This window comes from Xyrauchen texanus, chromosome 19 (genome assembly GCF_025860055.1).
Source record: "Xyrauchen texanus isolate HMW12.3.18 chromosome 19, RBS_HiC_50CHRs, whole genome shotgun sequence".
In the NCBI taxonomy this organism is placed as follows: domain Eukaryota; kingdom Metazoa; phylum Chordata; class Actinopteri; order Cypriniformes; family Catostomidae; genus Xyrauchen; species Xyrauchen texanus.
The window spans coordinates 25,610,860-25,627,137 of NC_068294.1; the positions used below are offsets into that span (position 1 = coordinate 25,610,860).

Below are 16,278 nucleotides of genomic sequence, written 5' to 3' on the forward strand. Positions count from 1 at the left end.
GTGGCTTTTTTTATGGTGGTTTAGGAGAATTGGTTTCTTCCTTGCTGAGCAGACTTTCAGGTTAATAGGACTCTTTTTACTGTAGATATAGATACTTGCCTACCTGTATCCTAAAGCATCTTCACAGTGTCCTTTGCTGTTGTTCTGGGATTGATTTGCTCTTTTTGCACCAAACTACATTAATTTTCTAGAAGATAGAATGTGTTTCCTTCCGGGGTGGTATGATGGCTGTATGGTCCCATGGTGTTTATACTTGTGTAGCAGGGTGGTTGAATCCACCTATGGGAATGTCATACACCTGTGCGTTTATTAATCCCTCCTCCTCTATTCTTTTGTCGGATATATATAAGGGATGTGTTTTGGCCATTTGGTATACATCTTTGTATTGTCTTTGTGACGTCATCCGTGGTCGCCGCAGGTATGTGCGTTGTTTGGGGTGAACTCGTTGCTTCTCGTACTGTGCAGGCGTTTGATGTGAATTTCTCTACGTGTTATGCTTAGATTGTAAGCTGGCTTTCCCCGTCTGCTGTGTGCTGGCTGCCCACTCCTCACAGGTATGTATAGCCCTTTGTTTATTACAAGAAGCAATTGACCGCGGTTGGCTACTTATAATTTGTTTTGTCCTCCGGTGGCATTGATAGCACGCTCACTTTTATGGTCCTGACTGAGCCACTAGACTGTAATATAGTGTGCGACTACGAAGCAGTTCGTGTGCAGGATCATCCCGTGGTATGTAGGATTATAGTTTGTGTATTAGTAATGTGTTTTCTCTCGTTTTAATGTAGTTTCTTTATCCCCTGCATAACTGAGGGTCTCTTGGGCTATTTGTGGGACTTGAGCATTAACACTGAATCATGATTGCGTATAATTGCGACTGCGTCGCTGTTTTGCCTTGACCTTCATCACGATAGCAAACATTTAAGCTACTGTGATTTCTGATTTATGTTGTTATTTGTGGATTGTGCATGATTTTGCGGGTTGGCTGACCGTCTCCTCTGGCCGCCGCCAATTGAATTCCATCGGGTTAAACTGGTAATCGGCATCTTGTGTGTATCATTTGAGTACCGTACGGTCTTATGTTTGATTGTTTGTTTTCTTTTCTTGTTCATTCCGTGTCTCATCTCCGAGCACTGTAAACCTGAGTGAACGTGGTTTATTTCAAACTGTTAACTTGTTTTTTTTGGTTTTGTGAGTTTTACTTTTGTGTTAAGTTGTTTCAAACTTATTTGTGGGTATTGTACCTTCTAAATGTTTTTGTTGTATCTTTGGTAGTTTATTTTCTTTGAGGTTGTTTTTTTTTTTGTCTTTTATTGTATTTACTTTTTTTCTCTTTTTTTTTGTCATTGCAGGAGCTGGGGGTTTTCTGGAGGGTGGAGGCGAAGCTGCCAATTGTGTGGTGTGTTCACCTCTAGTGCTGTGTGTTGTCCGGCAGTTAAACCTTCACGTGTGTGTTTGGGTATTTGTAGTGATATATCGTGGGGCGGGTTAGTTTTCCAATTTGGCAGCTGGCCCAGACCTCCAGATACCTCTCCCTTTTGGTTAGCTTGTTTTCCGTAAATTGAGTTTATTTTCTGTGTGAGTAGATGTAGATTGCTGGTGTTCGTCATTATTTTATGGCCAATGTAGGATTTTTTCACTTTGAAGTTTTAGCTATTTATTAGTCCATATTGACAAACAAAATAAACTTTTCTATACAACTCCTGTCCTCTCACCCACTCATTCAAATCGAACCTGTGTGCCCTTAGGGCTATTATGTCCCCGGTTGTCCGGGTTGGCGTAGTCGATCGTATATTGCCATTTCTGTTAAGAGTGTGGTAAAGTATTTCAATTCTCTTTTCACTACCACTGTGTCGCCACACTTGCGTACTATTGTTTGTACAGATGAACGTGGTACCTTCAGGAATTTGGAAATTGCTCCCAAGGAGGAACCAGACTTGTGGAGGTCCACAATTTTTTTTTTTTAGGTCTTGGCTGATTTCTTTTGATTTTCCAATGGTGTAAAGAAAAGAGGCACTGAGTTTGAAGGTAGGCCTAAAAATACATCCAAAGGTACACCTCCAGTTGACTCCATTAGCCTATCAGAAGCTAATTGGCTAATTGCCTAAAGGCTTGACATAATTTTCTGGAATTTTACAAGCTGCTAAAAGGCACAGTTAACTTCATGAATGTAAACTTCTGACCCACTGGAATTGGTATTTAATCAATTAAAAGTGAAACAATCTGTCTGTAAACAATAGTTGGAAAAAGCCCTTGTGTCACGCACAAAGTAGATGTCCTAAATTACTTGCCAAAAGTATTGTTTGCTAATATGAAATCTGTGGAGTGGTTAAAAAATGGGTAACCTAAATGTATGCAAACATCTGACTTCAGCAGTGTGTGTGTGTATATATATATATATATATATATATATATATATATATATATATATATATATATATATATATATGTAACGGGAGCCAGCTGGTAGATAGCTGTGCAGTGTGTAAACCTCACGACTGACACTAGCGACTGACACTAGAGGCTGTAGCCTTTAGCCTCCTTGTTAGCGCACCCGCCTAGCGCACAACTGTTCAATTTCTCATTAATGCAATTATCTAATCAGCCAATCACATGGCAGTTGCTTCAATGCATTTAGGGGTGTGGTCCTGGTCAAGACAATCTCCTGAACGCCAAACTGAATGTCAGAATGGGAAAGAAAGATGATTTAAGCAATTTTGAGCGTGGCATGGTTGTTGGTGCCAGACGGGCCGGTCTGAGTATTTCACAATCTGCTCAGTTACTGGGATTTTCACGCACAACAATTTCTAGGGTTTACAAAGAATGGTATGAAAAGGGAAAAACATCCAGTATGCGGCAGTCAAGTGGGCGAAAATGCCTTGTTGATGCTAGAGGTCAGAGGAGAATGGGCCGACTGATTCAAGCTGATAGAAGAGCAACTTTGCCTGAAATAACCACTCATTACAACCGAGGTATGCAGCAAAGCATTTGTGAAGCCACAACACGCACAACCTTGAGGCAGATGGGCTACAACAGCAGAAGACCCCACCGGGTACCACTCATCTCCACTACAAATAGGAAAAAGAGGCAGGAGCTCACCAAAATTGGACAGTTGAAGACTGGAAAAATGTTGCCTGGTCTGATGAGTCTCGATTTCTGTTGAGACATTCAGATGGTAGAGTCAGAATTTGGCGTAAACATAATAAGAACATGGATCCATCATGCCTTGTTACCACTGTGCAGGCTGGTGGTGGTGGTGTAATGGTGTGGGGGATGTTTTCTTGGCACACTTTAGGCCCCTTAGTGCCAATTGGACATCGTTTAAATGCCACGGCCTACCTGAGCATTGTTTCTGACCATGTCCATCCCTTTATGGCCACCATGTACCCATCCTCTGATGCTACTTCCAGCAGGATAATGCACCATGTCACAAAGCTCGAATCATTTCAAATTGGTTTCTTGAACATGACAATGAGCTCACTGTACTAAAATGGCCCCCACAGTCACCAGATCTCAACCCAATAGAGCATCTTTGGGATGTGGTGGAACGGGAGCTTCGTGCCCTGGATGTGCATCCCACAAATCTCCATCAACTGCAAGATGCTATCCTAACAATATGGGCCAACATTTCTAAAGAATGCTTTCAGCACCTTGTTGAATCAATGCCACATAGAATTAAGGCAGTTCTGAAGGCGAAAGGGGGTCAAACACAGTATTAGTATGGTGTTCCTAATGGTGTACCACACCCATAAATGCATTGAAGCAACTGCCATGTGATTGGTTGATTAGATAATTGCATTAATGAGAAATTGAACAGGTGTTCCTAATAATCCTTTAGGTGAGTGTATATATATACATACGCGCACACACACACACACACACACACACACACACACACACACACACACACACACACACACACACACACACACACACACACACACACACACACACATGTTGTGTTTCCATGTTTTATGGGGACTTTCCATAGACATAATAGTTTTTATACTGTACAAACTTTATATTCTATCCCCTAATCCTAACCCTACCCCTAAACCTAACCCTCATAGAAAACTTTCTGCATTTTTACATTTTCAAAAACATAATTTAGTATGATTTATAAGCTGTTTTCCTCATGGGGACCGACAAAATGTCCCCACAAGGTCAAAAATTTCGGGTTTTACTATCCTTATGGGGACATTTGGTCCCCACAAAGTGATAAACACGCTCACACACACACACACACACACGCACACACACACACACACACTACACACACACACACACACACACACACACACACACACACACACACACATTGTATATACAAATGCATTTAAATTACATTCAGAAATATAGTGGTTAAAATCTGTGTATGATAGTCCTACTATTTATTTGTATTTTTTTTTCCCCAAGGAAGCTCATTCATCTTTATATCCACTTTACTTCTGACATACCTAATGTAAATCACCAGTGAGTTCAAATATGGAAAATTGAGCACAGAGACTACCCAACAGCATGAATCGTTTTTACATCTCTAAGAGCACACCACATATTTCCATTAGCTTGTGCTATTCAGGCCCATCAGTGTAGAGTGTATGCATGTTGGTGTATGCTGATGAATGCTGTATGTGGTGGCCACATCTTCCCATAGGCTAAGTAAGTGCACTAGAGTGAAGATACCACGAAAACAGCCAGATCAGCATGCATCAGTGAATAAATGCTTCTGGACAAATGATGTAGTTAGATAATTTAAAGGTCAACAGGCATGAGTGAAGACATAAGAAGGTGGATTTTGTTTTTGCTTTTTAATAGGTGTAAGATGATATTTACATACTGTAGATATAGGCTATTCTTCAAATGCTTTGTGTCTTCCTAAAGAATGCTTTCTTCCTAAAGAACACTTTTCAGTCCTTATCCTGAATGTTTTCCCCAGCATGTTGACACCACAACAAAATTACACAATCTACATGAATCTGTAATGTGATCTTTTAATTTTGTGTGTTTGTATGAACTGATCACCAACACATTTTTCTCCATGGAAACAGGAGGTTTAATTCCAGGTATCCAGCAATATCATAGTGTGAATTTAGCTGACATGCTTTGTTGACGTTCTGTGTTACCTGCAGATATTTTAGATGTTTATTTAAGTCTTGCAATTGTCCACTATGAAAGGCGACATATTATGCAAAATTTACTTTTGCATGGTGTTTGAACATTAATGTGAGTCGGCAGTGTGTGTACACAACCAAAAACAGTTCATCAAAAACAGTGTGTCAAAATGAACGGTTTTCATTTCTGCTCAGAGTAGGCCTGGCTCACGACTGGTGACAGACTCCACCCTATTTTCTCCTCTGAGTGATCCACACAAAGTCTGCCATTTGTTTCCACACTGGAGCAGATACAGTGAGAAGAATAATGTCTTCGCTTTGTAAGCTTCATGTGTTCCGTCATTTAATAGGTCTCCTTTAAATGAGTATTCTAGGTTCAATGCAAGTTAAGCTTAATTTACAGCGTTTGTGGCATAATGTTGATAACCACAAAAATTACACGTCTGTCCTTTTCTTTTAAAAAAGCAAAAATCAAAGTTAAATATCACACTTCAATTAAAGTGAATGGGGGCAATTTTATAATAGCACTTACATTAATTCTTCTGTTAAAACTTGTATTTTTTGAGCTTTTAAGTTGTTTAAATTGTCATTTTTACAGTCGTTTTTGTGTTTGTTGACATTACATCGTCAAGTTGTAAACTATAATTTTACACAGAAAAGGTTAGTAACCGATTTTATCTCACTAAATTCATGTCAACATGCATGTTGTTTATGTATTGTGGCTATAATTTTGAAACAGTGAGTATTTTAACATTTAAGGATTGGCTCCCATTCACTTCCATTTGAAGTGCCTCAATGGAAACCAGATTTGTCCTACTGCTTTCTTTATCTTATAAATATACAATTTTCTTTTTTTTTTTTTTTATCATTTACGGAGCCAGAAGACAGAACTGGCACCTTTTGAATGTTGGATATAGGAATCCAGACTATTGTTTTAAAGTATTTTCCTGATTTAGTTTATTTTTTTCTGGTTGTTATGTTGAATAAATGGAGTGGATTTCTAGTCTGTCTGGCAAGTCAGTATAAATTTCTGTGGTAATTAATATTATGCCACAAATGTTGAATATTGAGCTCAACTTGTATTGAACCTGGAATATTCTTTTAACATTTGATAAACAATCATTAAAAATTTCACCTAATAAAATGTTTTTTCGGCGTTGAATAAAAAATCTGAATAAAAAAAGAATGATTCTAAACTAGAATAATATTTTTATAGGTTGCAGACTGGTCTTACCTAGTAGCACTGCACTCTTTCAACCACAGGGGTGAGCAGTAGACCAAGCCTATCACATTGGCTTGCTTTATGTATACTAGGTCATTTCAAACCATATTGATGAATATTAATGGAAACCAAACATCAAGCATAAGCCAAATACTTCAGGATGTTGCGAGGCAGTAGTGCTGTGTGACATTATATTTGGTACTGAAACATCTCAGCTGTTAGCTTTTGAAACTAATAAACAGCCATGATGTATGAAACCAGAAGCCAGCACAGTTTGAGCCAATTGCCTTGTAACACTTGTGAAGTTTTTGTTTTTGTCATGTTGACATGTCAAATATTTTAGACTGAACAGACCATTACAGTAAAGTGTTTGTTGTCTCTTAACACTATTTTCACTAAATATTCTATATAAGCCCTGGTTCATGTCAGTTCATTTAGAGCTCTAGGGTTCTCAGAGATACAGAGGCTAGTTTGCATTTGGAACTATATATACAAAAGGATGAATGCTTGCATTGGGATGAAATTAGATTTTGGACCATGGATAAGGAATACTTCTTGTCTTCTTTTAATTTGCTTTTTCTTCCTGAAGAATGTTTTGTTGGATTCAGAACTTGGATGATGCTTTCTTTATCTTGTATTTTCAGACTAGTTCTTCCATAAAAATTAATTTACGGAGCCAGAAGTCAGAAACTTTTGCAGGCATGTGGGATATAGGATTCCAGACTATTGTTTTAAAGTGTTTTCCGGATTTAGTTTATTTATTTTTTCTGGTTGTTATGTTGAATATATGCAGTTATATGGAGGTATAATATTTTGAGTTGAATGCTGAGTTTAAAATCACTACCTTGACAAAATCCAATTTTTTTTACTGTGATATATAATTTTATGACAATTGCATTTATAATTTTGCAATGTGATAAATAATTTTATGACAATTGCATTTATAATTTTGCAATGTGATAAATAATTTTTTGACAATTGCATTTATCATTTTGCATTGTGATTTTTTATTTTATGTCAGTTGCATTTGTCATTTTGCAATGTGATAAATAATTTTATGACAATTGCATTTATGTAATTAAATTATTATTATATATTAAAATGTCTTATCTTACTAATGTACAACAAATCATTAAAACACAATAGAACAGTCTATCCAGATTTGTATTTGTAATGAGTGGGTGAGTGAATGAGTGTCTTTCAAACTCACACAGGTCAAAAGAATGTTTAAGTGACTTTGTAGGAGAATGTTAGCTGTACATATGTACTTGAACAATTCAAGGACAGCCACTCTCACTTGGGTCTCCCAAGCATGCGTCTGAAGTGTGTGAGTGTATTTACACACAACAATAAATTGGAACTGGATGGTCTTTCTCCTGCCTGATACACTGAATCAGAGCTTCATCTCTCTGCCTGAGATCTTCACGCTGAGTTTACTAAACATCACTAATCAGGCAATACTGTTTAGCTAATAACAGTGCAGACCGCGGTTGCTGTTTTGGTTTCGGTGCTACTCAGTAGTTGGCAGCAACGTGCATTGCCCTTCTTTGGGGGTAGCTCACATTCAGAGCACCGTGTTCCCCATTTAAAACACAATAGATGGAGACAGATGAAAACAGAAATATCAACAGCCTAAAAGCTTATCAGTTGTGTCATCACCTTTGGCAGTTCAATTTCAGTTCATTGGCCCCTTCCCCCAGACCACGTAATCATCCTGATGGGCTTGTTCGTGTCTGTTAGAGTTTACTATATTAACACTACACAGAACAAGCTGGAATGCACCCCAGCTTAATCTCATCCTTGACATAACCCAAATACTGATAAAAGATATTAGGAGTTTTTGTAACAAACTGCACTACATTTGGTGATTCTAAGAATTCATCTGTTTTTCAGTTATGGCTTAAAGAATAAAAATGCATGTTTGAAATTATAATCAGTAAAAAAAATTAAAACAAATTTGCATATGTATGTATATATATATATATATATATATATATATATATATATATATATATATATATATATATATCCCTTTCCAAAAAGTACTAGCCTAGAGCTGAACCCTGGTACAATGATATTTACAGATGATGGTATTTGAGAATATGCCATTGTACAAAATATTACATTATTCACACACCAACAAAAACAGAGTAATACTATGGTACTTTATTTTAGAAATCTAACCTATATAAATAAATAGACAAGTCTTATCTTATGGAGTTTTGGGTTATTTGCTTCAGTCACCTTTGGCTTGCTCACTAGGGACCTAAAGACAAACAATTTTTAAAGCAAGATTTTCAATCACATTTTCATTAGAACTGCTTGATGGGGACTTTAATACATTACAGCATAATTTTCTGTTATAGCGTAATTTTCTGTTAAGCTTCTTTGAAATGATGTGTGTTGTGAAAATCACTATACAAATAAAAATGACTTGACAAGTAGTGAGTGTGTTGTTAGTGGATGTCAGTAAGGCTCCAGTATTGACTGTTATTGGTTGGAGGCTTGGAGCAATATGTTATAAAATCTATTCTTGGAATACACAGAATATAGGGAAGCAGCATCCTCCATTGTAGTTCAGTTTGAAGGACAGGTGTGTGTGCCACACGACAGGCAGCAGGTGTAACAGAAGATTTATAGATTTTATTTCAACATCATTCTGTTGAGCAATTATTCCACCCCAAGGCTACAGGAAAGTGTATAGTTGGTGAGTGGATGTTGAGCAAGTGTGGATCTCATTTCGTCAAGGAAAATAAGTCTAAAACAAGCTGTAAATAAGTTGAAAATCCAAATAATTGCACCTGCGTGCTTTGTGAACAGATTAATAAAGAGCAGAATACTCATATTCTTGGAACCTAATATTAACATATTTGTATTTTATCTTATCATCTTATTTATTTATTATTTGATTATGATGAATTAAAATAGTATGAATAATTGTGGTCATGTGGGTCTGTCTGCATCCTGTTACGTTATGTACGATATATAGATCAAATCCCAGTCTGATTAAAAAAATATATTAAATAAACATAAAAAATATGCCATTCGCTCTATTTGATTTATTTATTTTTTTATAGTATTTTTTGTACATTCTTTAATCAAACATCTAAATATCTGACTTAGTTATTTAAGGATGGGTAATTTTGTGTGCACAGTGACTCCAGCCAGGTCTCCTAAGCAACCAAATTGGCCCAGTTGCTAGGGAAGGTAGAGTCACATGGGTTAAACTCCTAGTGTCACAAGTAGTGGTTCTCGCTCTCAATGGGGGCGCATCGTAAGTTGTGCATGGATCACAGAGAGTAGCATGAGTCTCCACATGCTGTGAGTCTCCGCGGTGTCATGCACAACGAGCCACGTGATAAAATGTGCAGATTGATTATCTCAGAAGAGGAAGCAACTGAGACTTGTCCTCCGCTACCAGGATTGATGTGAGTAACTGTGTCACCACAAGAACCTACTAAGTAGTGAGAACTGAGCATTCCAAATTGGGAGAAAAGGGGATAAAAATTACTCAAAGGCCTAGAGAGAGAGAGAGAGAGAGAGAGAGAGAGAGAGAGAGAGAGAGGTCCACACACACACCAAGAAATAACAGTGTGTTTCCAAGTTGTAAAATAAGCAGTTGGTAATTTGCATTATACAGTTAGTGAGATGGTGTTTAGTTTTCAATCAAAAGCCAGCTTTCCTTAAGTTTGCTTTATTGTCAGTTTTTGTAAGAGAGTTTGTTTCTTCTGTTTCTTTTGGCACATCGAAGCAGACGGTACAAAACAGAACATGTTCTTCTTCCCTACCTTCACCTGCCACAGCTGCTTTTAGTCTGGTACTCTGCTGGCATGGAAATATAAAGAATAAGCCATGGAATATATGCACTGCTGAATAACAACAAAAGAAAAGCAAATAAAAAAAATTATTTTTGAATTGTAGCAGTTTTGTTATATTACCTTTCATATTACTTATTATTTGCCTTTCTCTCCCTTTTCTCTCCCACAGGCCAAAAGGAATTCTAATAACTCTTCTCACAGAAAAATGAAATCATTGTAAATTATTCTCTGACTTGCTAAATAATAGCATGCCTTTTGCATGTTACACAGGTCTCTCAACAACAATATAATATATATCTGAAAAGGAGGATCCCTTCATTATGAATTTGCTTGAGGGCTCAGTCTCTATTTATATAAACATCTTCTTACAAATATTAAAAAAGTAAAATGGAATAAGGAGAACGCTATTTTTTCTAATTGAATTATATCTAAAAAATAAAACAAAAAGCCATTCTGTGATATCCTGAGGAGCATGGTGAGTGGTTATGCAAAATAGATGTTATATGATGTGAGCTGAAGGCTCCTTTGTACATTTATACCTTCTTATAAGTCCTCTTACAGCAGGTAAAGAAACACCCAAATTAATATCTTTTCTGTCAAGACAACTTATTTACTGATACAACTTGTCTGTTGGTGACCTCAACCACTTGGTGAAGGTTGCCAAGCATAGTTCTCCATCATGTAGATATTTAGAATGTTTAGGGACGTCTTGACAGTACAAACACACACATACTTGCATGCACACACCTCTTCTGCTCCAGAAAGGCTCCGGGCCCTAAACTGCAGAAGCAGAATCATGTCTCAGAAACGGGTCAAAGTTTAGTTTGTCTGTACCAAAGATATCTTTTCCGATCAAGAAATCCTGATAATTAAATTTAACATTGTCACTAAAAATATTTAAAAAATTCTAAAGACATACATAAATCATAATAATTGTGCATTGTTTATATCTTTTGTAATTGCTGGTTTATTCATGCATTTTGAGCATCCATTGAAACATGCACTAAAGACCAATGACCTACAGGTAACCCTTTGCCTTTTCACCAGCAACAATAGATGGTAGAGGAAAAATAGCAGAAGGTGAAGGAATCTGTGATAACACTTTACAATAAGGTTCCATTTGTTAACATTAGTTAATGCATTATGTATGAACAAACAATTAACAATATATTTATTTACATCATTTATTAATCTTTGTAAATGTTAGTTAATATAAATACTATTGTTCATTGTTAGTTGATGTTAGTTCATAGTGCATAAACTAATGTTAACATATGTAACTTTTGATTTGAAAAATCTATTACTATATGTTGAATTTAACTTTAACTAAGATTCATAAATGCTTAAGTATTGTTCATTGTTAGTTCATGTTAACTGTTACTAGTAGTTCTGTCACTGTATCAACTTTCCTGTTAAATAAACAAAAACCAAGCTCTGTTCTTGATCTTACAACATATTATCTCCCATGTCATCATCACATGAATACAAATGCTGACAAAATATAAGTGTAGTTCAAGCACTTCCAAAAACTGTGGGATCAGCAGTAGCCAACATAATAGCAAAAGAGACACTTCAGAGAATTAAAGGGAGGAGTGACGACAGTTAGATTGACCTGGTGAAACAAGTTATTTTCTTTCAAGTTCATATTTTTTTTCCATGAGTCAGAGGTTGCATTTCATAAAAATCCAACGGGAATATTACTCAATATATAATATTATTAAAATAAATAATATTCAAGTCAAGGCTGTTTTGAATATTTTATTGAAAAAATACATCAGCAGACATACATCCCATTAAAACCTCAGAGTAAAACACACGCAAACATTCACACAAACCCAACTTTACAACTTTCCACAAAATACAGAAATGCTCTCAAGTTAAAATACAAAGACTGATAGTATAATATCACAATACCAGCATGCAGCAAAAGAAAATCTGCTGCACTGCATGTGTTTTCACTCGAGTTTCTCCATGGCCCGCATTAGATGTCATTGATCTGTTCAGTTTCATTCCAGGTGTTGATTCAGTGTCAGTAATATGAGTTAAGGAAGTATTAGATAGCGGAGTAGAATGGCTAGATGTCACCAGCTGGCCCCAGATCAGATCAGCTGGTACCAGGAGCCTTTGCTAGTGTCAGCCTGTCATATCGCATGCTGACTAGGCCATTCCTGTGGGAATTCATTCGTATCTCTGTGCCCACAGGACTCATCTCAGTGGAGTTCAGTTAAAGCAGGCCAACAACACTATGTGTAGTGTGTGTATAATTTCATGACAACAACATTTGCTTTTCTTGCTCCCAGAGTCTCTTTTGTGAATTGATCATCTAACTTGTCTATTCTTGCAGTCACCAGCTTCCTCTCCTACACCTCTGTGCCCTCCCGGGGATAAATAATACCAGTAGAGCTCAAACTAGGGTAGAAATGGCCATTAAACTGACTGATAGCAGGGCCAGTGTAACCTAAAGTGGAGTGGGAGGATGATGGGGAAATGGGAGGGGGTGAGGCCCACTCGGACACTGTGGCGCTGGGGGAGTAGGTGCCAAAGTCTGTTGGTTGTGAGGATCTCTGAACTCCATCCACTGGCAGACTGAGAGTAAAAGGACGACTCAGGGGATCTCCATCAACTTCAAGGGAAACAGTGGTTATACCAGACATCTCAGTTAAGAAGTTACTCAGGCATGGGGATTGTCCGGTGGACATGGGTGAAGGGCACTTTTTAGGGGAAGTGGATATGTCACAGGCTTGATTTTTCGGGCTGCCTCTGCCATTATTGTCTCCTGACTCAGAGCCCAGATTCCCTCCAGAACTGCCCTTTTCTAGGAGACTGTCAGACTTTCTTTTCCTCTTTCGTCTGAAGTTGCCGTTGTCAAACATTTTTTCACAGTTTGGATCTAAGGTCCAGTAATTACCTTTACCTTTAAAATAATAGATACATTGTTCATTTAAAATGATAACATGATAAAAAGGTTATTTAAAAGAACAACAATAATTTCTAATAATTGTTTTACACATTTTTGAGCCACAAATACGTACCAGGGTCATCCTCATCTCGTGGAACCTTTTTGAAGCAATCGTTTAGTGAGAGGTTGTGACGAATAGAGTTCTGCCATCCAGCCTTGCTCTTGTTGTAAAAGGGGAAGTTGTCTGCCACATACTGATAAATCTGACTCAGAGTCAGGCGACGTTCAGGTGCACCATGTATGGCCATCGCAATCAGTGCTGAGTATGAATAAGGTGGTCTGACCAGCTTCATAAGATCCTCCTGAGAGGGCAAGGAGAACCATCCCAGATCTCCACCAGGACCACCTGGTCCCCCAGGTCCTAGATAAGACCTTTGCATGCCATAGTGCTGGGGAACGAAAGAGGGTCCCGCAGGGCCAGGTGTCCCACCCAGATAAGGAGCGCTGTTCATCCCTGGGCTGTTGAACCACAGGTAGGGGTTAGAAGAAGAGGTGGCATAGTCTCCAAGTTCGTACGAGGAAGGGTTTGTTCGCTGTGGACTTGGCAGTGATGGAGGTGGATAGTAGCTGTCACTGTACAGACTCAATTCTGGAGGTTCCTGTCCCAAACTAGGAATCTGGGGCCCACATCTTTTTGGAGACTGACCTTGAGATGCATAGGACGTCATCACTCAATGATCCAAATGTTGCTCCACTTGGGATTAAAAAGTAAATTTAAAGTTTTTGCTTTCTGATGATGCTTTGCTTCTTCTGTTTCCTTATTGTCCAGGATAATTTTCTGGATATCTAATGTATTTCCAGCAAGCGTGGTCCTACCTCTGTCCTCCTACAGCCTATTCTACACTCGTCTGCTGTATCAACATTGTCACCTGTTGCACCTGTTTTATTTATGCACATGAAGCACCGCCTCAGTCCCACCTTATTGAAATCTTCCACATGTTCAGGCTCTTCCAGACACAGCCCCAACAAACATCCACCCACACCTTCCCACTCCCCTACACAAACCAGCAGCACCACCATCACCTGAAGGCATTTAGAGTTCAGCCTGATGCATTGGAATTTTCTGTTACATTCACATAAAACAATTGAAACCCCTTTTTTATTCTTTGAAAATGATTTATTTAATTTGCTAATATTTTATATAGGAAGCAGGAACTGCTGCAGATCCTTGAAACGTTTAAGTTGTGACCTTTCTATTAGAATTAGAAGTGTTTGTTTTGTTATCATTCCACCGTTCATAAAACAGACACTTTTAAATAGCATCTCTCTTAATGGATGCAAAGAATCAGGCGATGTAGTTTATACATGTGAAGTAGCATCAACCACGTCCAAACATCAATCAACAGGAGATATCCACAAAATCGCGAGAAAGAGTTGCCCTTAGAGGAAAGGGCGTTTTGTGTGCCCTCACAGTAAATTTACCATGGTATCACAGTTAACCATGTTTTCACCTTGATATTCATAGTGAAACTATTGTAATAATACACAAAAACTATGTTAATAAAAATCATAATTTTGTGGTTATTAATGGATTTACTACAAATATTTGTAGTAAAACCATAATCACAAGATTTATCATAGTAAAACCACTTGGGTATAGCCTACTATATTAAAACCATGGTGAGGCTAATAAAAAAAAAAGAAAACTGGTGAGGCTAATTAACTGATTTTTCATAGTTACTACAATATTATCGTAGTAAAACCATGGTTTCCGCAACAACAAAAAAAAAAAGAAAAAAAAAAAAAAACAACAACAACAACAACAACAAAACAACTACGGTTATAGCTTACAACAGTCGTTGTTAATACAATATTACTATAGTAAATTTACGATTTCCTCCAAAAGCTATGGTAACTGCAGTCTACAATATTACTAAAGTAAAACCATAGTTAAAATATGATATTACTATAGTAAAACAATAATAACAACAACCAATAATTTTATTAGCATAGTTTTCCTGTTTCACTATGGTTTCAATACGAATATCAAGGTAAACAAATATATTATGGCTACTGTAGTAAAAACCATTGAATTTATTGCGAGGTAACGCAAACTTTTGCAAGGGAAGAGGACGCAAAATTTATCGCGATGGCAGCTAAAATAATTCAGAAAAAGAAAAAAAAAAAAAAAAAACCGCCATCCCCTCTAAGCGGCTCATTACTCGAGACCGAGCAACCGTCATAGACATTAAAAAAGTGTCAACAGATCGCTACTTTATCAAGGTAATGAGGTTAGGTTATTAATATCTACTTTTAATATCATTACTTTTCATTTTTACTGCACTATACACTAATACAACTAATTAACATTTTCTCTTTAGTCTGAGGTAAATTTGTGTGACAAAAAACCGTTGACAAAACAAGTAAACCCGGTTAATTAGGCTACGTTTTAAACCGTCTCGTCTACGACTTAAATTCTCCACGAAAAGCTCACTTTTAAGGTAAAGTTACGTTACGTTAATTTGATGGTTTTTAGATGTCTGACGAAATGTCGTGTGTGGCATTACGTGAAGAATTCAGTCTAGAGAGTTTACAACTGGACCAAATTTTGGAGAAGATGACTGAACAAATGGAGAATATTTCAGGTAGCACACTAACATCAAAGCAAAACTGCCTTACACAATGTGTGGAATAATTACTGTTAATAATTATTTTCTTTGACCTCAGTAAAATTGTCCTGGATGGCCTATGATATGGTTGTGCTGCGCACCAGTCCAGATCTTGCTGAATCCCTCAAGAGCCTGGAGAATGAGTTCCTCGAGTACAAATCTGTTATCTGTGGGCCAACAGATGAACAAGATCAAGAATCTCACCCTGCTGCTGAAGATCAGAACATCCTTCAAGAATAGATTTGTTTTAATGTAGAGCAGAATAGCCAGAATAATTTGATAGTGCCATATACTTATTTGTGTAAAATTTGGGATGATTTTGTGATTTTATGCCCTCACACAAATCAATAAAAAAGTCAACAAAACAATTGTGTTCTTCTGATTATGAATCTGATTTAAATGGATAGTTCACCCAAAAATGAAAATTCTCTTATCATTTACTCACCCTCATGCCATCCCAGATGTGCATTACTTTCTTTCTTCGGCAGCAGAACACAAACAGAAATTTTAGAAGAATGATCTGTAGGCCCATACAATGCAAGTGAATAGGTCACCACATTTT

At 37.3% G+C, this 16,278-nt stretch overlaps 1 protein-coding gene across 1 annotated transcript; it reads right to left on the minus strand.

The window, feature by feature from the left end:
* Nucleotides 1-11,900: 11,900 nt before the first annotated feature.
* On the minus strand, nt 11,901-13,948 carry LOC127660111 (forkhead box protein I1-like). Its single transcript, XM_052150194.1, has 2 exons — nt 13,181-13,948; nt 11,901-13,062 (listed from the first exon to the last, which is right to left on the minus strand). The coding sequence occupies exons 1-2, from the start codon at nt 13,773-13,775 to the stop codon at nt 12,509-12,511; spliced, it is 1,149 nt and encodes a 382-aa protein (XP_052006154.1). The 5' UTR covers nt 13,776-13,948; the 3' UTR covers nt 11,901-12,508.
* Between the last annotated feature and the right edge of the window lie 2,330 nt (nt 13,949-16,278).

Bases quoted from the DNA above. Each gene is read 5' to 3' on its own strand.
- LOC127660111 (XM_052150194.1), bottom strand. From the start codon at position 13,775: ATGACGTCCTATGCATCTCAAGGTCAGTCTCCAAAAAGATGTGGGCCC. The intron at 13,063-13,180 runs GTACGTATTTGT...ATTATTTTAAAG, and splicing joins ACGAGATGAGGATGACCCTG to GTAAAGGTAATTACTGGACC.